A 21,428-nucleotide genomic window follows, 5' to 3' on the forward strand; every position below is an offset into this window, starting at 1 on the left:
AGAATCTCATGGCTGCAAATGATTGTCATACTTTTATCTTAGATTTCTTTATTTGCAATGTTTTAGCGACACATATTCATTTTTCTATTAACAAATAGGCTAGATGGGAATACTAGAAATGACTGATTCCATATTCCATTGGTGGTTTAAGAATTAAAGACTCTTTTTTTTTTTTTTTTTAACAGGTTTGTAGTTCATTGAGAAACAAACTACCTCCATGCATTCAGCATTCTATAATTCTTCTTCCATTCCATATTCTCCTCAAAACTGATTCCCCCCTCCCCCCCCCCCAAAAAAAAATTGCCTAGTCTGATATTAGATCAGAGTAGACCTACATAGACGTGTCACAAAGAAGAAGGTAACATCAAAGCGGTGGAATGTTTTTCTGGATCAGATGACTGCATCAGTGACTTGTATAATCAGGTTACCAAAAGGAGAGAACTATAGAACTATCCAAGAATAGTGTATGTGCAAGATTAAAATGATCACACATTTCCAAACAAAAAAAACTTAATAGGGACATGGTGTTTTTTTTTTTACTAGATAAGTCTCTTATCTTTACACTACTCTTGCACATCATTCCCTCTTCCTCCTTTTCGCTTTACATCACTATTGTAATGCAGCCTGTGATTTAATTGCATTACCCTGCTCACTTTGGGGCCGATGCATTATTCGCGGAAAGCGGGTGCTGACTTTTCAGCGCCCGCTTTAATGCATGCATGGCGCCCGCAAGGGGAGGATGGGGGACCATGCAATACGCAAATTAGGGGGTCGCGCTAGGGTCGCTAGCACGACCTTAGCGCCTCCTTGCTAAAGCGACCCCGCGGTTACCGGCGGTCTGCCGGTTATGAACACCGATGCCGATAAACTCGGTGTCTGTTTTCATTACTGCAGCCGGCCGGTTATGAAAACCGATGCCGAGCATATCGGCGTCTGTCTTCAAAGCGGCCGGCAGAAATTTTTTTTCTTTTTTTTTTTTTTTACTTTAAAAAAAAAAAAGTACAGAAAAGCAGTTTTTTCTGCTTTTCTGTACTTTTTTTCAGTGCGCTCAGCTATTTACATGTGATGAGCGTTAACTCATTCACTCCGCGTCGGACGCACGTTAAATAGGCACTAATCCCCCTATTGCATTAAGGGGTGGATTAGCACCTATTTAACCCGCGTCGGACAGCGGGTTAAAAGCGCACTGTATTGCATCCGCCCCTTTATTTTAACCGGATGAAGAATGTAGCTCTTGAAAGCTAGTCAGAAATATATGAAGTCAATCTAATAAAAAGATATCTACAACTTGTTTTCTGATCTAGATTGTCTTTTTTCAAAGTCCTTCTTTTGCTATGTACCAATGCTATTCTTCTTTCCTTTTCTGTAAGGCATCTTGGTTAAGGATGCCATATAAATGTGTAAAATAACATGTAAGCTTATGAACATTATTTAGAGCTTTTTGTAATCAGAACAAATGTAATTAGAATAAATAGAATATATGTGGATCAGCCCCAATGGCTGAGTGATAAATCTATCCCACTGCCATGCAGAGAACCTATGTTTGATTACCAGGCCCAAACTCTGCTCCCTGGGTCTGACCAGCATGGGGATCTTGCTGAGGAAGCATTTACATCTCTAGAAGGAAGGAATCTTAGTCATTACGCAGTGGCAATGCTTAGTGGTCAGAGTTGGGCTCCATGTTAGCTAGATTTCTGAGGGTGCCATGGCTTGTGGACTTGGCTTGTGGACTGTCACTGCGCCATCTAGGGCTGGTGTTTGGAGGTGGGTATAAAATAGGGAGAAAAAAAAACCCAGAGAGTGTGTGAGATCTCTCTATGTATAATGAATCTAACTGTAAAAGTAGAAGGGGGAAATCCTGGGAAAATATGTTTGTGCAAATGTTTTCTTTACCCTGCAGTACCCAGCAAATGAGCAAGAAATAGTGTTTCAAAACTGAAGGGCAGATGGAAAAGAGGGTTAAAATAGGATGTTATACAAATAAAAGAAAAACTACAGGAAAAATTGATTTAAGTTTGATTTAAGTTCAAACAGAGCAACTACAAGGAATGGGGATCATTTGAAGCAGGATTTATATTTCTAGGAAGTAGTGTTATATATGGATTAAACATTTACCTAAGCCAGCAAAAATAACTGGCTTGTTTCACGATTTTAACAACTGAGAAAACAATTTGCAGGAACTTAATTAGGAAGAAGAATTATCCCAAATATTTGGGTGTAATGCTTAATCAAAGTCTCAAGTTTTCAGGCATCATACTGAAACACAGACTGGCTGGTATAACCTGGTAAATGATACCAGGACCCTTTAAACAAGTAGGGTCTTAACTAGTACAAGGTGTCATGATGACATCTCACTGGTGTTATTTTCTCGTCATTGGGGAAGTCAGGGTTCAAATCCTGCTGCTACTTCTTGTGACCTTGGGCAAGTCACTTCACTCTTCAATACCTCAGGTGCAAACCTATTTGCAGTACTGGATTTATGCTTATAAGTGGACATGTGGAGATTTATCTTAGTATTTTATAAACTGCAGCAGGTTGCTGCACTGTGTATAAGAGCAGAACTATACAGTGTTTTAAAGTATGTGCATTTGTTTCACTATCTGCAAATATTTGCAATGCAATGAAAGCGTTTACCTATTTTATAAACGTGTATATTTTATGCACAAAAAAATGCATAAAAATCCTGATTTATATGCAGTCAGGGAGAATAGAACCCAGGGAAGTGCAAGGTATGAACAATTGAACACCCCCACACACTACAGTAATCATTGTGTGTAGTTTTTTTTATTTATAGTTCATCACTAAAGGATAAGTTACAATTATGAAGCTAGTTTTGTACTCAAAACTGATATAGAGAGATTTGGACATGATTTATCACATTTACCAATTAATATTGATTACAAACTGTTATCGAACCTTATTGCACCTGTGTAAACTGATAGATTTTAGTATCATTACCTTTATATGCCTTACTGTAAACCGTTGTGACGGTATCCATCTTAACGACGGTATAGAAAAGATTTAAAATAAATAATAAAATAAATATGTTCGTATACCATTTTGAAAATACTTGCATATGTACTTGAAATCATTGGTTTGCAAATACCTCCGCCAGTTTACCTATAAACCCTCTTAACCCTTCACCCTAAATCACCAGTGCACCCAGATATCCTACCCAAAAATTGCAGATTAGCACAAGTGAAATTGGACTTGTTTGTCTATTAGCAGGTCTAAAATTGTATGAATAAGTTTGATAATTTATAGACACAAATCTCTTATAAAATAGCAACTTCCACATGGATCTCTTGACCCCACCCTGGAATACCCTTAGACCACCCCTTTGTGCTGGTAAATGTTTGTACAAAACAAAAAATATAGGAGTACTTTTGAGGTTTCTACAATAGTATGTATGCAGTTACATGCTACTTAATGTGCATGTATGCTATTTTTCCATGCTTCTAGGGATATGGAAATACTTATGGTATTATGCTTAGAAGTGCCTGCAATGTTGAATATAAATCAAATAAATACATAAATAAAATATCCTTAATGGATATGCATGATACTGATTTCCATACAACTGAGGCAGATTTCCATGCCCACTATCTCATGCATATTAATTAGGGATACTTTGAAAACCAGACCTATTTGCAGCCTTCGAGGACTAGAGTGAATATTGCTCCTCTAGTGTGTTCTAGGGCAGAGTACTGTGCTCCAGTTTGGGCAGCTGGCAACCATTTAAGAAACTAGATGTCTAGATTATCTTTTATGAATGGTAACAGGCATGCTGAAATGCACCCCAACAGAGTGGTTATCCTAATTAATTTCATGCCTGTCAATCTTGCATTAAAAAGCTCAAGGTACTCTATGAACACATGGAGCTTTGGATGCTCTAAGGTCTGTACAATCTTCCTCAGTATGCCTTAGGTTAGGGGTGGTCCACTCCAGTCCTCAAAAGCCACAAACAGGCCTGGTTTTTCAGATATCCAGCATGAATATGCTTGAATTAAACTTCAAGGCACTGCATCCTGTTATTGAGACTGGAGTTGGCCACCCTGCATTAGGTCCATAACCCAATTTGGATCATGCAAAAATAAAAACTAAATGAGCAATCCCACTGTTGATCATTGATATGGAATTCTGCCAATAAAAACCTTAGAGGTAGATCTTCAAAAGATACGCGAGCGCGTACTTTTGTTCGCGCAGTAGGCGCGAACAAAAGTACGTTGGATTTTATAAGATATGCGTGTATCTTATAAAATCCGGGGTCGGCGCGTGCAAGGGGGTGCACATTTGTGCAACCGCGCGCCGAGCCCAGTGCACGCTGCCTGTTCCCTCCGAGGCCGCTCTGATTTTGGAGCGGCCTCGGAGGGAACTTTCTTTCGCCTTCCCCTCCCTTCCCCTACCTAACCCACCCCCCCCCGGCCCTATCTAAACCCCCCGTAACTTTGCGCGCGTCGCCGGCAGCCCCGCTCCGTGGTCCGGTCCCGGGGGCTGTTCCGGAGGCCGCGGCCATGCCCCCGGAACGCCCCCGGGCCGAAACCACACCCACGTCACCGCCCCCGAAACGCTGCGCCCCACCCCCTAAACGCTGCGTCATCCCGACATGCCTCCCGACACGCCCCCGACAGGAAGCCCCAGGACTTACGCGCGTCCCAGGGCTCTGCATGCGCCGGCGGCCTATGCAAAATAGGCGTGCGTAAATCCGGAAGGATTTACGCGCGCAGGGGTTTTAAAATCCGCCCCTTATTGAGGATCCTACAAGTGCTCCATTATGGTTTTGACTGCCCAAGAAAGATTTGATGCTCCATAAATCACTTTAGAACCTCAAATTGACATGGCACATACCTTCTCCACAAGTGGAAGTTCAAACCCAGTCCATTTAATTTGTGAGTTCCACCAGTTCTTTTCAGACCTAAAGGGTTTTCTACCCAAGCATCTACTTCCACAGGCAACCTGTAGGGAAGAGGGATGAGCCTACAGAAGAGAGCAGGACTCTGCTTCTTAATTCAGCACTTCTCCTCACTGTTCTTTTCCTTCTCCCTGCCCTCCCACATGTGCTATAGGGAACAGGAGTGGTGGGTGTGATCCTGACATAGCCACAAAAAGGGGTTGAATTAACACAAGTTTCAAACTTGTGAGCAGAAGTAATAATTGCCCCAACTGCTAACCCTGTACCACATGCCGGGGGGGGGGGGGGGCACCATGTGATGCCCCCCTTGATCAGAACATCCTACCCTCTTGTATCTAAGGATGGACAAATTGGGTCCAATCAATGAACTGAGACAGATGCAATCTTACAGGCTAGGGTTCTATAAAAATTTTTAGTTTGAAATTAGAACTCTGGCATATGCCAAGACAACTAGGGAGAGATCAGACCTTGCAGAGGTAGACCCCAGCTTTCAGAAAGGCAGCCAGAGAAGTCATGAACTACTGGCCATAGTACCTGCTTTGGGAGACATAAGAGAGAGGAAATTATGGGCAGTAGTTTGCACATCATATGGTATGGGGAATTGAATGAGAGTGTATACTGCTCAGTGGTAGGTATGTGTTTCCTGTTATCCTGCTCTCCAAATGAGGCACATGATTTATGCACTTACCACATTGATAGGTGCATCCTTTCCATCTTTAAATTTCCCATAACAGTGTAAATCAGTTCTGGTGGGTGAATGATAGCTGGAGGTTGAGCATTGGTGGGGGTTAGGGCCCTAATGGAGGATCACTGAGATAAGGAGGAAGAGAGTGTTCATGTATGTGTTTGGGAGAGAGCTTTCACTCATGGTTTTGGTCCCATCCCCTAGCACAGATCACATCTGGCTCCCCTCCCCCCATTACTGCTCTACAGTTCCACTTCCTATTTATCTGCACTGTAATCTGTGTCCCCTTGTAGGCAAAGTAGACCAGAGATGGCATTATAAACAGGCCTGGTTTTCAGGCTATCCACAATGAATATGTTTGATAGATTTGCATGCACTGTCTCCATTGTATACAATTTTATCTCATCCATATTCTCTGTGGAAGCCTGGAAATCTGGCCAGTTTGTGGCTCTCGAGGACTGGAGTTGGCCATCCCTGTCTTAATACAGAGGGTCCAAAATCCTACACCTACTGGACAATTTAATGATTTTGTATATGCCAAGCATAAGTGACATTTTCTTACAAGGCTTCCAAATCCTTAATGGAATTGTTTTGAACTGTTTTAATTATAACTGTCAGGAGGTTTTTGCAGTGTTATCAACCATTGTATGAGTATTTAGCCAGGTAAAACTGGTCTTCTATTCTCTTCCTCAATTGGTTTACAGAATGATAAGACAGGCAAATGAGCCAATTTAGTAGAAACACGCCATCTTTTCTGCTCTGTTTTTCTCCTGCCTACATTAACTCTTTTCTAGGTAAAATAAATGGTTTATTTGTGGTAACATATCCACACTAAAAACAATTTCTGTCTTGAGGATAAACAGGAAGCCAGTGTTTTCAGAGAAGACTATCAGGCTTTGAGGACTGAAGAAACTAATGTGGCTTTAATAATTGGTATATAATTTAGGCAATTTGACAGTTCTAACATACACATATTTATTAGGATTTGTGGATCGCCTAACACAGGTCTAAGTGATGAACAGAATAACATACATAATCATAAAAAAAAAATCATATACAAAATCATGAAAACTTAAAAATAACTAAAAACATATAATAAAAATTTAAAACAGAAATAAATAATATTAAAACAAGAAAAAGACCACTCATAATAAAGTTGTGAGAAAAAAGTGAAATAAATTGAGCAGCTGAAAATAAGCTAGCTTAAAAAGAAAAAGGTTTTAATCTGTTTTCTAAAGTTCTTAAGAGAGTCACATTGCCTAAGTTCAATAGGAAACAAGTTCCAAAGAGTTGGTCCAGTGACTGAAAAGGCACTCTCATGAGTGGTGTGTAATCATGCATCTCGCGGGGAGGGAATCTCTAGGAGCCTGCTTTGAGATGAATGCAACCCCCCTCCCTGCAGCCATTCATCAAAACAGGATACAAACCTAGGCATTATGGCACAGGCTGTAGGCTTTATTGCAGAAAGCAAAACATTAAGGCACCAAATTTCAAAAGGTTTAGACTCCTACGAGGTAATTTTCAAAAGAGATATACATGTAAATATATCATACTATCATAGCAATTTTCATAAGCCATTTACTTGCTTAAAGTGCATTTATACAAGTAAATCCTATGGACAGTTCAATGGCTTATAGTGTAGCAATTTTCAAAAGACCACTTAGTCAAGTAAAGTGTATTTACACAAATAAAACCCAATTGTGTGTAAATGCTTTTTAAAATCAGGCTCCTAACTGTTGGAGTTAGTAAATTTTCAAAAGGGCCAATTTAAGAGCCTAAGACTGAATGCCTAAATTTAGCTCCTGGTTTCAATAGGCTCCTAAAAGTAGGTGGCTATAGGGCAGTAAGAATGGGGAAACAAAGTTAAGAGCTTAGCACTGATTTTCAGAAATTGGCACATAACAGCATCCTAAATCTAGGCAAATTCATAGCAGGCCTAAAATTTAGGCCCCTAAATTTATTGGAATTTTCAGCTGAAAACTTGGGCCCCCAAGTTCAGCTGAAAATGAGCACCTAACTTAGGAGCCTAGCTTTTTTTCTGAATACCAGCCTCTACCTTCTTTTATGTATATGAGACATAAGGAACTCATGTCCAGCTGCTTACCCCCGCCCACAATGGAATCTGCTAAGCAGTCTATGCCATAGGCCTAACCAGGCCATCTTCCTGAGATCCATTGTCCATGTCGCTACTGAGTTTCCTAGTTAAACTGTCCTCTTCTAGTGTGGAAGCACACTATTAAATGCCATGCATCTTTCAAGGGCCACCCACTGCTGCCATCACAATTATACCACCTGCTGTGTGGATAATCTTCTTCTAAATCAGCTACCACTTGAGGATCAGTTTGTTGCTGTCATCATCTCTTCCCTTCTCCCACCACAGGCATGGGGAAGTCTCAGACTTTCCCCAAGATCCTCCTCCCCCCCCCCCCCCCCCCCCCTCCAATCCAAGCTGCAACCTCATACTTAAAACAGAACCCAAACCGCTTCCAAGACTTCATCGAGGCAGTCACTGAATAAGTCCTGTCCAGTACTGGAAAGTTGAATCTGGGTTCTATAAATCCTTGCACAATCAGCAGCAGCCCACTTGGTTCTAACTTGGTTATCTGCCTGTTCCTAAGATGCATGAGCTACAGCAGTGCTTTCCAACCCTCTACTGGAAGCACACCTAAGCTGGGCTTTCAGGATATCTGTAATGAATATGCATGAGATAGATTAGCATACTTTGGAGATCCATTCATTGAGGCAATCCTGAAAACTTGACTGGTTAGGTGTGCCTGCAGGAGAGGGTTGGGAAATAGTGATCTACAAGCCCCTCACTGCTAGCTGACCTTTTTGAGCTCCAGATTCCAAAGCTTCTGATTGTCTCATGGTAACAAGGTCTGATCATAAAATCACTATATTGTGCAGCTGACCTGTTGGATCAACAAGATCCCTTGCCACCATTCTTACCAACTGTAGGCAAGACAGGTTACCAAGTCTGTTGCCCTCCTTCCTCTGCCCTGTTCCCCCCCAATTCATCTAGCTGCTGTTGCAGAAAAAGAGTAAACTTCCCCTTGTAGTCTACAGTTGCCTATGTCCTCGGCCATCTGTGATTGCCTGCACAAAAAATGGTGTTCCATGGTGTAGATTTTCCTTCAACATTTGGGCAAGTCCCATTACCTCACCCCCATTGATTTTCCCAGAATGTAAGACGTAAATGCTGCTCATTTCCACAACAAGGTCCTCAAGTGCAGCCACAGGCAACCTAGCCTCTGCTGCTTTGGTTGTGGTATTAGTCTGAAACGAATGGGTCTTCAATAGCCTCTGCTCAATCTCTATGTAACCAAACTATTTAATAAAGTAACATTGGTACTGATTTTTCATGGGTTAATACCAAGCTAAAGCTAACGTTGCAAGCCACTGCCTGAAAACCCTGCAGCAAATGCTTGCAGGATCCCATGGCCTCTGGATCACTGAAGAAAACACCCAGGTGGTGATGTTTGACCACCATAAATGTAGCAGTAACCCTAAGAACAAATCAGCTGAACATCTCAAAATAAACTCATGAAAGAGAAAAACTCATTGGCATGCTTTATTGAAATACAATTGACACTGAAATATGAAACCCAAGCATTATAAGAATTAAGTTTAGCCATGCTGGGTCAAACTAAGGGTTTGTCAAGCCCAGTATCCTGTTTTCAACAGTGGTCAATTCAGGCCACAAGTACCTGGCAGGATTCCTGAGTTCAACAGATTCCATGCTGCTTATCCCAGGTACAAGCAATGGATTTCCTCAAGTCCACCTTAATAATGATTTATGAACTTTTCTTTTAGAAATTTGTCCAAACCTTTTTTAAACCCAGTTACATTAACAGATTTTGCCATATCCTTCAGCAACAAATTCTAGAGTATGCTTTGAGCAAAAAATATTTTCTATTTGTCTTAAATGTATCACCTAGTAACTTCATTGCATGTTCCCTAGTCTTTGTATTTTTGGAAAGTGTAACCAACCGATTCATGTTTACCCATTCCAATCCACTCGTTATGGTAGAGACCTCTATCATATCGCTCCTCAACCATCTCTCCAAACTGAAGAGCTCTAACCTCTTTAGCCTTTCCTCATAGGGGAATTTTTCCAACCCCTTTATAATTTTGGTCGCCCTTCTCTGTACCTTTTCTAATTCCAATATATCTTTTTCTGAGCTACAGTGACCAGAACTGCACACAAGTTGCAATTGAACCATAGAGCAATACAGAGGCAATATGAAATTCTCTGTTTATTCTCCATTCCTTTCCTAAGAATTCTTAGCATTCTATTTTTTTGACTGCTGATGCTCACTGGGCAGAGGATCTCAACATATCCATGATAACACCTAGATCTTTTTCTTGGGTGGTGACTGCCAAAGTAAGAACATGAAAACAAGGAGATGCCGAACGTCCTCAATCTTTATTAAGAAACAATCCGTGGGCATTCACGGATTGTTTCTTAATAAAGATTATTGAGGACTTTCAGCATCTCCTTGTTTTCATTCCTCACGGCTTTGTTAGACTGACTTCTTTCTTGTTTTTTTGGACCCAGAACATAAAAACATGCCATACTGGGTCAGACCCAAGGGTCCATCAAGCCCAGCATCCTGTTTCCAACAGCGGCCAATCCAGGCCATAAGAACCTGGCAAGTACCCAAAAACTAAGTCTATTCCTCGCTACTGTTGCTAGTAATAGCAGTGGCTATTTTCTAAGTCAACTTAATTAATAGCAGGTAATGGACTTCTCTAAGAACTTATCCTACACTAACTGCACTAACCACATCCTCTGGCAACAAATTCCAGAGTTTAATTGTGCGTTGAGTGAAAAAGAACTTTCTCCGATTAGTTTTAAATGTGCCACATGCTAACTTCATGGAATGCCCCCTAGTTTATTATCTGAAAGAGTAAATAACCGATTCACATCTACCCATTCTAGACCTCTCATGATTTTAAACACCTCTATCATATCCCCCCTCAGCCGTCTCTTCTCCAAGTGAAAAGTCCTTACCTCTTTAGTCTTTCCTCATAGGGGAGCTGTTCCATTCCCTTTATCATTTTGGTTGCCTTTTTCTGTACCTTCTCCATCGCAACTATATGTAGAACTTTGCATTGCATAACTATAATTTGGGCTCCTCTTCCCTATGTGCAGTATTTTGCATTTGTGCACATTAAATGCCATCTGCCATTTGGATGCCAAATTTCCCAGTCTTGCAAGGTCCTCTTGCAATTTTTCACAGTACAATTGTGAGTTAACAACTCTGAATAATTTTGTATCATCAGCAAATTTGTCCATCTCACTTGTTATTCCCATCTCTAGGTCATTTACAAATATGTTAAACAGCAGTGGTCTCAGCACAGTCATTGGTATGTTGTGTCTACATTCCTTTACTAAAGAGACTTTGCTGCAAAATGAAGCCTACTCCACAGAGCATGCATCTGGGGCAAGAAATCATTGAATGAGGTACCTTCTAGTTAAGATCAATTTTAGTAAGTCTGAACTTCTTAAGTTGTTTATTTTTAGGCACCATAGCAAGGAGTGACACTAATGTGTCAAAGGTGGTTTAGAGAAAGAACATGCCATCTGACTTATACTGTGCTTGTCTTCCTGCTGCTGTACGATTCTTGCAAATCATGAAGCTGAAAGTGCTTTTCTTGCCAAAGCGGCCCCTAATAAAGCATATTAAAATCATAAGTGTCTTTGTGGCCTGCTAGCAATGGTTCACACCCAACCATTGCATCATCTCTCCAGTCTGCACTGGAGCCTTTTAGAGCGAGTTGAGGCTCTATCTGCTCCCTTTTTGGGCCATTTTGTGGCAGAGTGGCTGGTTGCAAATTGGGAGGAGGAGGAGTTAAACCTGCAATGCTAGAAATTACAGGTGGGACGTGCCAGAAGCTTTCCTGAGTCACCACTGTCTGTCGTGCTGGGCCTGTGGAGATGGTGACCTGGTGAAAGGGCTGGCTTTGTGTGCACCTTTACATGCATCTTACTGGTCATTTGTTTGACCCACAAACTGAGACCTTGAGTGCTCCAAGACATACCAGTTCTGCTCCATTTTATCCCTGAATCATTCTTTAGAATAGTAATAAGCCCATTTTGCATAATCCTTATACATTTCAAGAATATTTATATAACTAAGCATGGCTTAATATTCCAATTAATTATATTGCAGGGTATGTTTTCCTTTCTTTACTCTTTTTATACCATCCCTTCATAATCTATTAACATATGTACTTTTTTGATATGTTTCCTAGGGCACTTATTTTATTTATTTTTATTTATGCAATTTTTATATACTGTTGCACTGAACACGAGTTTCTATCTCTATGGTTTACATAAAATCAAAAAATCATCATAAAAGTTAGAAAAAAGAGCAAAAAATACAATAAAAATTCAATATAAAATAATATAAAAAACCATATAACTAAAAAATTCTACTTATTAAAACAAAGTAAAAGTATAAGTGCAGGTAAAAAGAATAAAGATAAGAATGTTCCCCTCTTTTACAGTTCTCCTGTTTCTCAGTTACCCTCTATGGAATTGGTTCCATATGCTTGTTGAAAGCACCATGTTTTTAAATCCTTTTTGAATCTCTTCAGATTGTCTTGTACTCTAAGCTCTTGTGGCAGACTGTTCCAGAGTTTTGGCCCTGCGATTGAAATAGCCCGGTTTCTGACTTCGCTAAGATGAGCAGATCTAACAGAGGGTACTGAGAGCAGCCCCTTTAGTAGCTGACCTTAGGTCTCGCTGAGGTACATGTAGTTTAATAATTGAGTTCAACCAGTCCGTTTTGTCACCATATACAATCTTGTGAACCGTACATAGTGTTTTATGCTTGATTCTATAGGCACCCCATAATTACACAAGAGTGGTCAACATTTCATCTCCTACCAGCTTGGGAAGCTCAGAACCACTTGAACATAAGCTGTCAGAATCAGATGGGTTAGGAGAATCTACTGTAATTGGAATCAGACCTTGACCTGTATCCCCTTTCTGTGTTCTTTTCATTTTCTGTTGGCTTCTTGTGACAGGACTTGCAATAGGCATCAACAAGAGCAGCCCTAATATGTGAAAACCTGGACCTTGTCATGATGTATTCACTCGCTTATGTGTTACTGTCACCATTTTGCATGCTACTTCCCTCCATGTTATCCTGAGGTGCTGCTTGTGTGCAAACAACTCCAGACTCCCTTTCCCCTTATGGCCCTCCATGCCCTACTCGCTCACCACCTCTGTGCTGTGAATTAACAACCTGCATACTTGCAAACTCTTACGGTTTTGGGGGTACTATGGCCTGTGCGAGGTCAGAAAGATTAGATCTTTTTTCCCTGAAGAGTCCAGGTGGCTCCCCTCCATGATTCACACCTGCTGCTGGCCCTTTCTAATTATGTTGATCGATGGAGTAGGCTTTTGAAAACTGCTCAATATATACCATTGACTTGTCAATAGATTTTAATTGTGATACATGCATTTAACATGGGTAAATAGGCTTTTGAAAATATGTATAATAGTATGTTACATGTGCATTTTCCTTTGAAAATTACCCTGTAAATGAATTGTAATTAGTACATGAACTACTGTAGTTAGGGCAACCCTTTCCAGAAAGGAATACATATTTTGTAAATTCCATTAACTAGAAAAAGCAAGATTTTACTCCACCTCCAACATGTGCCTGCATTGTTAAGTGCAAGTCTATTATAACGCCTAGAATTTTTGCCTCTGGTTTTTTGTATTATAGCTCTGTCCCTTATCAGCACTTGAGGGCACAGAGCCTTCATCGATAGTTTAGGATTAGTTTGTTAGTAGTCAGCTAGGACCATTCGTTCTATAAACATTCTCTGAGCCTATCACTTTTTCCTGGCATCTATTACTGAGATCACAATATATTTGTATGTCATTGGCATAGAACATAGAGTCGTTTAATTTGTTCTCATTTCTCTTGCATAACCTATCAAGAAAGGAGCACTCACAGAGGCTTTAGAAAAGGTTAGATGTCTCAAACTGAAAAATTCAGGCAGGAGAATTAAGAGCAAAAAAAAATGCCATGCCAATGAATGAAGGGTCAGCTAGTACTCAAAATATCCAGTGAGTGTTATGTCAGCAACAGAGAAAAGAAAAAGTGCCGATACCAACTTCAAGCTTCAAAGGCTACTTGCTCGTAATTCTACAGTTAACTAGCTATTCCATAGAACCTTTTCTAATTTGTTAAAGAACAACGTGCATGTCATACACAAGCATTTAGTCACATGAAAGTGCCTTCCCATCTGGACATGCTTAAAAATAATCATTTACCAGTAAATCTGGCTTCAAAATCCCACTCTTTAAGCCACTGCGCATGTCAATCCTACATTCAGAGCAGCAGCAGTCATCTGCAATGTGCATTCGTCTCCCATTCTGCGAGGCCACGGTTACTGTTCTTGTTGACGAACACCAGCGGATGCACACCACAGCTATGGAGCATATTTCTGCAGCTAGGTTACCAAAAAGATACATTTTTAACTAACATCAGCTTTCTTGGATACTGAGGGTAGGTCTTATGCAGGACATGAGATTCTCCTTTAACTGAATGACTGGTCACAAAACTAAAGTCAAGTATATTTAAAGTTGGAAAAGAGATACATTGAACTGGATGGCCTGGGAGTATAATAAATGCATTGTTTGATTTCTTTAGTCATATATCGTGTATGCCCCACTCCTACTTTTCAGGAAGTACAAAACAAAAATAACCACGAATACTGTGACATATTTGGAGTCAGAGGCAGTTTATTTTAACTTTGATTTACATTTATAAGCAGCTTTATTGATAGGAGTGTTGATTCATCAAGTTGCTTTCTGTACTAAAACACAAACTTCTGTTACCTTCAAACAATGTGTCTCCAGCAAAACATATGAAAATATAATTTAAAGCGCACACTTCTCACTGACACAGTACAATACATTCACTATACACAGTATAACAAAATAATCCCATCCTTACCTGTTTAATAATACTGTCACAATGAATAGGTAAATAGAAACTGGACTCTTCAGTTTTATAGTTGAAAAGAATTTACATGCAACAATGACACTATTTTATGACTGTTTAATTGTTGAACTAACTTATCCAGTCTGCCGGTCCTTGCACTAGAAAGCACGGAGCCAAAGAACATGTGCTGTTTTGAATGCTGCCAAACCTCCAACAGACACACAAAACAGCCAAATAGGGCCATTCGGCACCAACCAGTCCACTCTCATGTCTAGCTCATCCTTTAAATGCAAACAGTAGTATCTCACCAACCAGAAACACCTTTTCTAGACTTCTGCTGATAGCACTTAACAGGGTGCAAAGTTAAAACCCATCAGTACAAGCAAGTCCAAAAATGTGAAAAGGGAAAGATTCCCTCATCTGTGCAAGAGATCATGGTCAGTCATTCAAAGATGTGTTCCAAAAACCAAGAGAACCTGGTTCCCAGTTGTGAAATTTACCTTCTTTCCTCTCTGGTCATCAACAGTACAGGAGGTAGAAAGTGTGCATTATTCCAACACTATGTACAACTGTGGAACAGCAAGATCTCAAACTCACTTTTCACAAATTTGTTTTCATGTGCCATATATTATATATGGTTTTTGCATAATTAACCAATTGGCAAACTCTAAACTCTTACGAATGGCACTTGTGAGAAAAGAATGTGCCAGGCATACTGCCACTGTAAGCAAGAAACCATCAGGTATGCTTTAGACATAAGTAGGGACCTTCATTTTCAGTTTTTATTTTATTTTACACATGAATTTATCAGTGTTTATTACAACAAGAACAAAAATGAGAAAAATTAGTGGGGAAAAAGAAGACTTGTTATTTTTCCAAGTAAATGTAATATTTGTTCTTATTCTAAATAAACAATAGTATAGGGAAAAAAAATAAAAACTGAAAATGAAGCATCCTAGACATTAAGTTACTTTCTGACAGGTCTGACTGGAATCATTCTTTAACCACCTGTGGCACACAACACGTCATCTTCAATAAGGCTCAGTGTATCATTATTTCAGCAAAGTGATTGAGAAAGCTAAACAGACACCTCCAATTGGAATGCAGTGAATTATAGTACATAGTAAATCAACAAAAATGCCAACAAAAGACAAAAATCATCTAGGAATACAGTGAACATGAAAAGGAAGGTTTCTAGAGATTGCCTTGACAATGTTCTGCCTCAAACCATGCTTGCAATTTGTCCAGTCACTTTGTGCAACTCCAGGCAGGTGCTCGTTCGGACAGTAGTTGCAGCTGTTGGCATTACATAAAACATTTGCTCTGTTGGCAATAGAGAACGACAAAGTGCTTCAAAACTTCATCTTTAGATGAAGAGTCATGTTTCACATGAAAATTAAACGGACAGCAACAAAAAACAACTAAATTTGCACTTAAGTATTAAAAAAAAAGAAGAAAAAAGGGGATCTAGCCTAGATGGAGGTAAAAGTTATATTTGGATTGATGATCTTGGTCCTTGATAGTGTAAAGGACATGAACCACAGAACTAAATATGGCCGCTTCATCACCCCCCCTCCCCCCCAAATAATTGTAGCCATTTGTAACACTGAAGTAAATTTCTTTTTGCTATTTCTAATGGCAAGACTTTCAGCATTTGCAAAGGGAAAACAAAGAATTTGCAAGATATAAAATACAGAAAGCATACCTCTTTATGTATGTTAAATAAGTATGAAAATATTTTTAGCATATAATGTTAAACATTCTTTCTTATTTATATTTCCAGTAGCTAAAGTCTTGCTACCCACTGATACCAGCTCCATCAAGTAAGGCATGTTAACCAGTTGGACAACGGTGGCACTGTTTTGGTTTCTTAACACGCACACAGAATAATGTGTTTGAAAAACTTCACTTCCATTGCAGTCTTGAAATGATTTCAATGGTAGGATTCTCTCCCCATCCAACAGTGCATCACAACTAAACAATATGCAATACACCCTAACTCACGTTTTGCTTCGGGAGGAGGAATAAAAGATTTGAAAAATGTATAAGCTTTTTTTTTTTTTCTGTTTTGTTTTTTTTTTTTAATTTAGCACCTTAATAAAGTAATGCAAATGGGTATGGTGATTAATGTGTGCAAATGTACAAAATCTACAAAGATACATCATTCCAAAATTACTGAAAAAATCTTAAAGCATGCATTTAAAACTCAGGTTTTAAAGGGTCACGGATTGCTTTCCCTGGAGAGCAAAGAAAGGTAGCTGTTTTCAAAATCTGCAACTGCTGGTGAGTATTTCTTGGCACAGTTGTGACCAGCGCTTTATTGCTGCATCTTCCTGATAATCTCGGCAGACACTGGGGGGTGGAAATTGATTGTGTGGTGCCGCAGGCCCTGAGCTGTCTTGTAACTCTTCCCGCAACGGCATTTGAATGGTTTGCGGACACGAATCTGTGTTCTGTGGCCATTCTTGGCGTGGTATTTTATACCATTGACATTCTGTGGATTAGAAAAGAAAAAATGTATCTGTCAGAATCATAAGTGAGCTACAAGGTGTTCTAGTAGAAGCACTGTTCCTGGAAAAAAAAGTAGATTCCTTTATTTGAGCTGATGTAAACATTTTCCCCAAAGATGTTGCAGTCCATAACCTTTCATGACCACATCGATCTCAACTTCAGATGTGACCATATTTGAGCAGCAAGAGATGGTCTGGCTCTTATTTGAGAAAAAAATTACCTGTTTCACCTTTAAAAAATATTTGGGAGGAGCCAGACTGCATCGTAATGATAAGCAAAAATAAGGGAACTGGCTGTAACAAGACAAAATTAATTTCTCAGGTTGAATGTACGTGCTAATAAAAAGTGATTTGCACTGGGTATTTTCCAACGTTTTATGGGACGAGGTCAAATTCTGGGAGCAGCAAGTATGAAAATAGGGAATAGAGATTTAATTTCCTACCAAATATTTCTCGCTACAAGCTGTCTAAACTTCCTCTGCCTAATCAGAGGCTTTGAAAGAAAATATTTTACATTTCAAAGGCCTGGGGCTCAGGAGAACATTTGCCAGACATTTTTCTTGGCAAAAGCGCTAGTTTTCACACCCTTTTAGTTCTTGGGTAAATTACTTAATTTCTTTCTTAATGGTATCCAGGTAGTGCTTGTGATTATATGAAATTCTTCTTTGCTAAATACAGACTCACCGAAACACTTTGTTTCAGAAACTGAAGAGGTGATTCAAAGGAGGGCGCTGGACCATAAAAATGAAATGTACAATCAAACCCAGAAGATACACTCGTTAGGCATGTTAGATTTTGCCTGTTACTACAAGGTTTTTGGGGAATGCCTTAGGTGCTTAACCATATTGTCTGTGTCATTTTTCAATTGGACCTGTTCAGGGGACACAAGATGTTCTGTAGTATACTTATGCCTAAAAACGCAGTATGGCCATGGTCTGGACGGCCCTTGCAACCACCGTGACACCAAACAATCTTGGAGCTGTGGACACAATGAAGCCCATGCCGCTAGCTGCCTAAAATTGCTGCCAGGAGCCTGCAGGCAAAGGCTGGCTTGCCAGGCCGCCAAAGAAAGAAGAATGCTGCTCAGTGGTGAGGGAGGATGTGCGGAAAATAAGAGAGAGAGGGAATGAGGGGGAAATAGAAGACTCCCCCCGGTAGGATGGAGGAAAGTGTGAGCAGAATTGGGACGGGATGCTTGGAGTGCATACACCAGGAAAGAAATCCACTCACCATGGACTCCTGCTGTTTACTCCCTTCAAATCAGAGAGAGAGAGTATGAGTGAGTGTGTGTTTGTTTGTGTTGGAGGGCAGGAGTCCATGGTGATGAGTGGATTTTGTCATTGGTAAGTTCTGGCAGTAAAAAATCATCTTTGGAAATTGTATGTATTCCATGGAGTATACCTTTCCAATTTTGTCTTTATTTCTCATTTGAAATAAAATAGCATGGAGCTGGTTTACAACCTGTCTCTTGTCCTGTCCCCTGAATGGTGAAGTAAAGATCGGATGCTGCAGCTCATTGTCAACAACCTTTGTTCTGCATTACCTTTCGTTCAGGGTCTTCCTAAGGCTTCAAAGGGGTTTGGTTCTTAAAATAAACAAACAATACTGGCCAAAATGCACCCCGGGGGGGGCCCCCCCGGACAGCACCTGCTGGCAGTCGGTCGGCGCACGTAAGTTGCTTCTGCACCCAAGGAGCGGTAAGTAAAAAATTTAAAAAAATTAGGGGTAGCTAGATAGGCATTAGGGGTTGGGGTAGGGAAGTTCCCTCCCAGTCCGCTCCTTAATTGGGAGGGGAACTGGGGGCGGCCCGATTGCATCGCCGCGCCTACTCTTAAAAAATTCGGCCTCCCTGCATGGATTATAAAATCCGGCAAGCCACCTTTTAAAATCTACCCCTATATGCTAAATTATTTGTTTCTTGAGACAAAATCTATGCAAATATATCTCCTGGATCCTCGAGCAGCTCTCCTGAAAACCAGACCCGATCCTCAAAGCCTGTATAGGACTGTATTAAGCATAATAAAAATCACTCAAAAACTGTCCAGCTAAGTATTTTTAAATTGCCAGTTTTGAGAAAATGAATTACCAAAACAGTGTCCAATCTGCCCTACTAGCAATCAACTATCATACAACCAACACCCAGATATTGTAAATCTATGTTCATATATAACAGTTATAAATTGTGAATGATAAATTTGGGATATGTATACAAATGCGTTGGTACTCAATTTTCCCTTACACTTTTGTCATAAATATTTTGTCCCTTAAATCTTTTTTCTTATTGCTTGTACTTCCCTTTATTTAACCCTGAATTCCTCCTAGTACTTGTCACGGATCTGCTTCAGAGGTCCCACACAGTCTAAATTATTGCTTTCTCGCTTGTTGGTTGCTTCTGTGTATTGAGAATTCATTTCATTCCTAATTGTGCTCTCCATAGATGGCTGCAGCTATGACTCCTGTACAGGTTTGTTTACACAGTGGGGTATGTATGCCCAGCCGAGAGGGCCGCGCACTAATTCGGCTTTACAGATATCTGCAATCAATAAGTACCTGATCTACCTGCAAACATCAGCTTGATGCATTTTGGTAACCCAAAAAAACCAAACAAACCTGGTTGCGGTCCTCTGAGGATAATAGGAAATATCTCTGATTTACATTTTCTTTTACTGATTCACTATACTGTAGCTCTCTGGCTCCCTAGCAAACTCATAGCTATGAGATGTCGCAGAAGCCAGGATTCTACCTGAGATCAACTACAGCTGTGCAATTAGAAGGGGATCCTTGACAACGGTAATAGTTGTTTCATAAACATTACAAAATAAATATATACTCCTACCAGTGTGAAAACTACACTAATCTAAAATAAATACATAGTACTGCCTTCCTGGTTTCCATAAGCTTCCTTGGCTTGGCATACATTTTAAATATGAGATATTCTACACCACGAAATCATATCTACCTCTAAACAAAATTTCGGTTCCATACATTACAGGAGTCACACTCTTTCTTACATGCTAGTATTTCTATTTGTGTTCATAATCTGCAATGAAAATTCATATTTATTGTTAATCGCTAGGCTATTGAAACTGCTGCCAAAATATGTGAATAAAAGTTAGGACACAAATAAAAGTTTCATATTTTGAAGGGGTGAGAGGCAAGGGATCATGAATTTTCAGGCTGCCGATATGTTTTTAGCTTGCTGCTACTTGAAACCATTTCACTAGCTACGTGTGAGACGTATGCTTGCCTGCAGGGACAGAAGGATGGATCTCTCCAAACTCTTTGCGGCCCGCACAAGGTCTTCCTGATTTTGCACCCTGGATAAGACAGTTCTGACTAAACTGTTTTTAGCCCAAGATGGAATGAAAGCTAGGTCCGATGCAGGCTTATTTTGTGAAATGATATCTACGAGGAAGGAAGGACGCCAAGCATTCTATGGCAGTGGTGACCTGTATGGTGCGGCAATTGCTAACATAAGCTTGCTAGGCAGACTGAGTGGACTGTTTGGTCCTTTTCTGCCATCATTATCTATGTTTCATGCTCTGATGAACTTGATTCTTTGGGTAGGAACAATGTTTGACTTGGAAAAACTGATAATTGAATCCTAGTAACTGAACGTGCTGGCTCATCTTCTGCAAGGAGTCCCAACACCCCTGCATGGGAAGGTCCTGTTACTAACCAGTCATCTAGGTAGGGAAAGATACAAATTCCCTAGTGACAAAGGTGCGCCGCCACTACCGCTAGGCATTTTGTGAAGCCCCTCAGGGTCGATGACAGCCTGAAAAGGAGAACATTGTATTGGTAGTGAGAGGAATCCACTATGAAATGGTGGAAAAGCCAATGCGAGTGATATATGGGGATATGCGCATATGCATCTTTCAGATCCACTGTACACATCCAGTCTCCTGCTTGAATGAAAGGCAGGGTAGAATGGTTTGGAGGGAGTTCATTTTGAACTCTTGGAACAGGCTCCTGTTCAGTCTGCATATATCCAAGATGGGTCTTAATCCCCCTAACTTCTTGAAAATAGGAGTAGCTCCTTGGGAGGTACCGGTTCTATTGTCCACTGGCTGAGAAGTGACTCTATCTCGTGATGGAGCTGAGTTGAGTAAGGCAGATCTGGACTGATTGTTGAATGATAGTGCAGCGCTGGGGGACACAAGAAATGCAAATGGTAACCTGACTCCACAATTTAGAGGTCCCCTAGTGATCTTCTGTCACTCTTCCAGGAAAAGATGAATCCTTCCCCCTATCAGAGGAGTCAAGGCCTGAGGGTCAAGTCCTATAAAAAACTAGGCCCAGGCTTGGGCTAGGCTTTTTGCACTGATGTCTACAAGCCAAAAGTCGTTATT

The 21,428-nt window shown here is 40.3% G+C and overlaps 1 protein-coding gene across 3 annotated transcripts in view; it reads right to left on the bottom strand.

Annotated features, from left to right (window-relative positions):
* Window positions 1-16,570: 16,570 nt before the first annotated feature.
* The window catches only part of JAZF1 (JAZF zinc finger 1), a 527,943-nt gene continuing 523,085 nt past the window's right edge, over window positions 16,571-21,428 (bottom strand). For all 3 annotated transcript variants that reach the window (XM_029589186.1, XM_029589187.1, XM_029589188.1), the window contains one exon: window positions 16,571-17,060. In XM_029589186.1, the coding sequence (XP_029445046.1) occupies window positions 16,884-17,060 (177 nt within the window). In that variant the 3' untranslated portion in view covers window positions 16,571-16,883. The remainder of the gene's footprint in view (window positions 17,061-21,428) is intronic.

Source organism: Rhinatrema bivittatum, chromosome 2 (assembly GCF_901001135.1).
Source record: "Rhinatrema bivittatum chromosome 2, aRhiBiv1.1, whole genome shotgun sequence".
Taxonomy (NCBI): Eukaryota; Metazoa; Chordata; class Amphibia; order Gymnophiona; family Rhinatrematidae; genus Rhinatrema; species Rhinatrema bivittatum.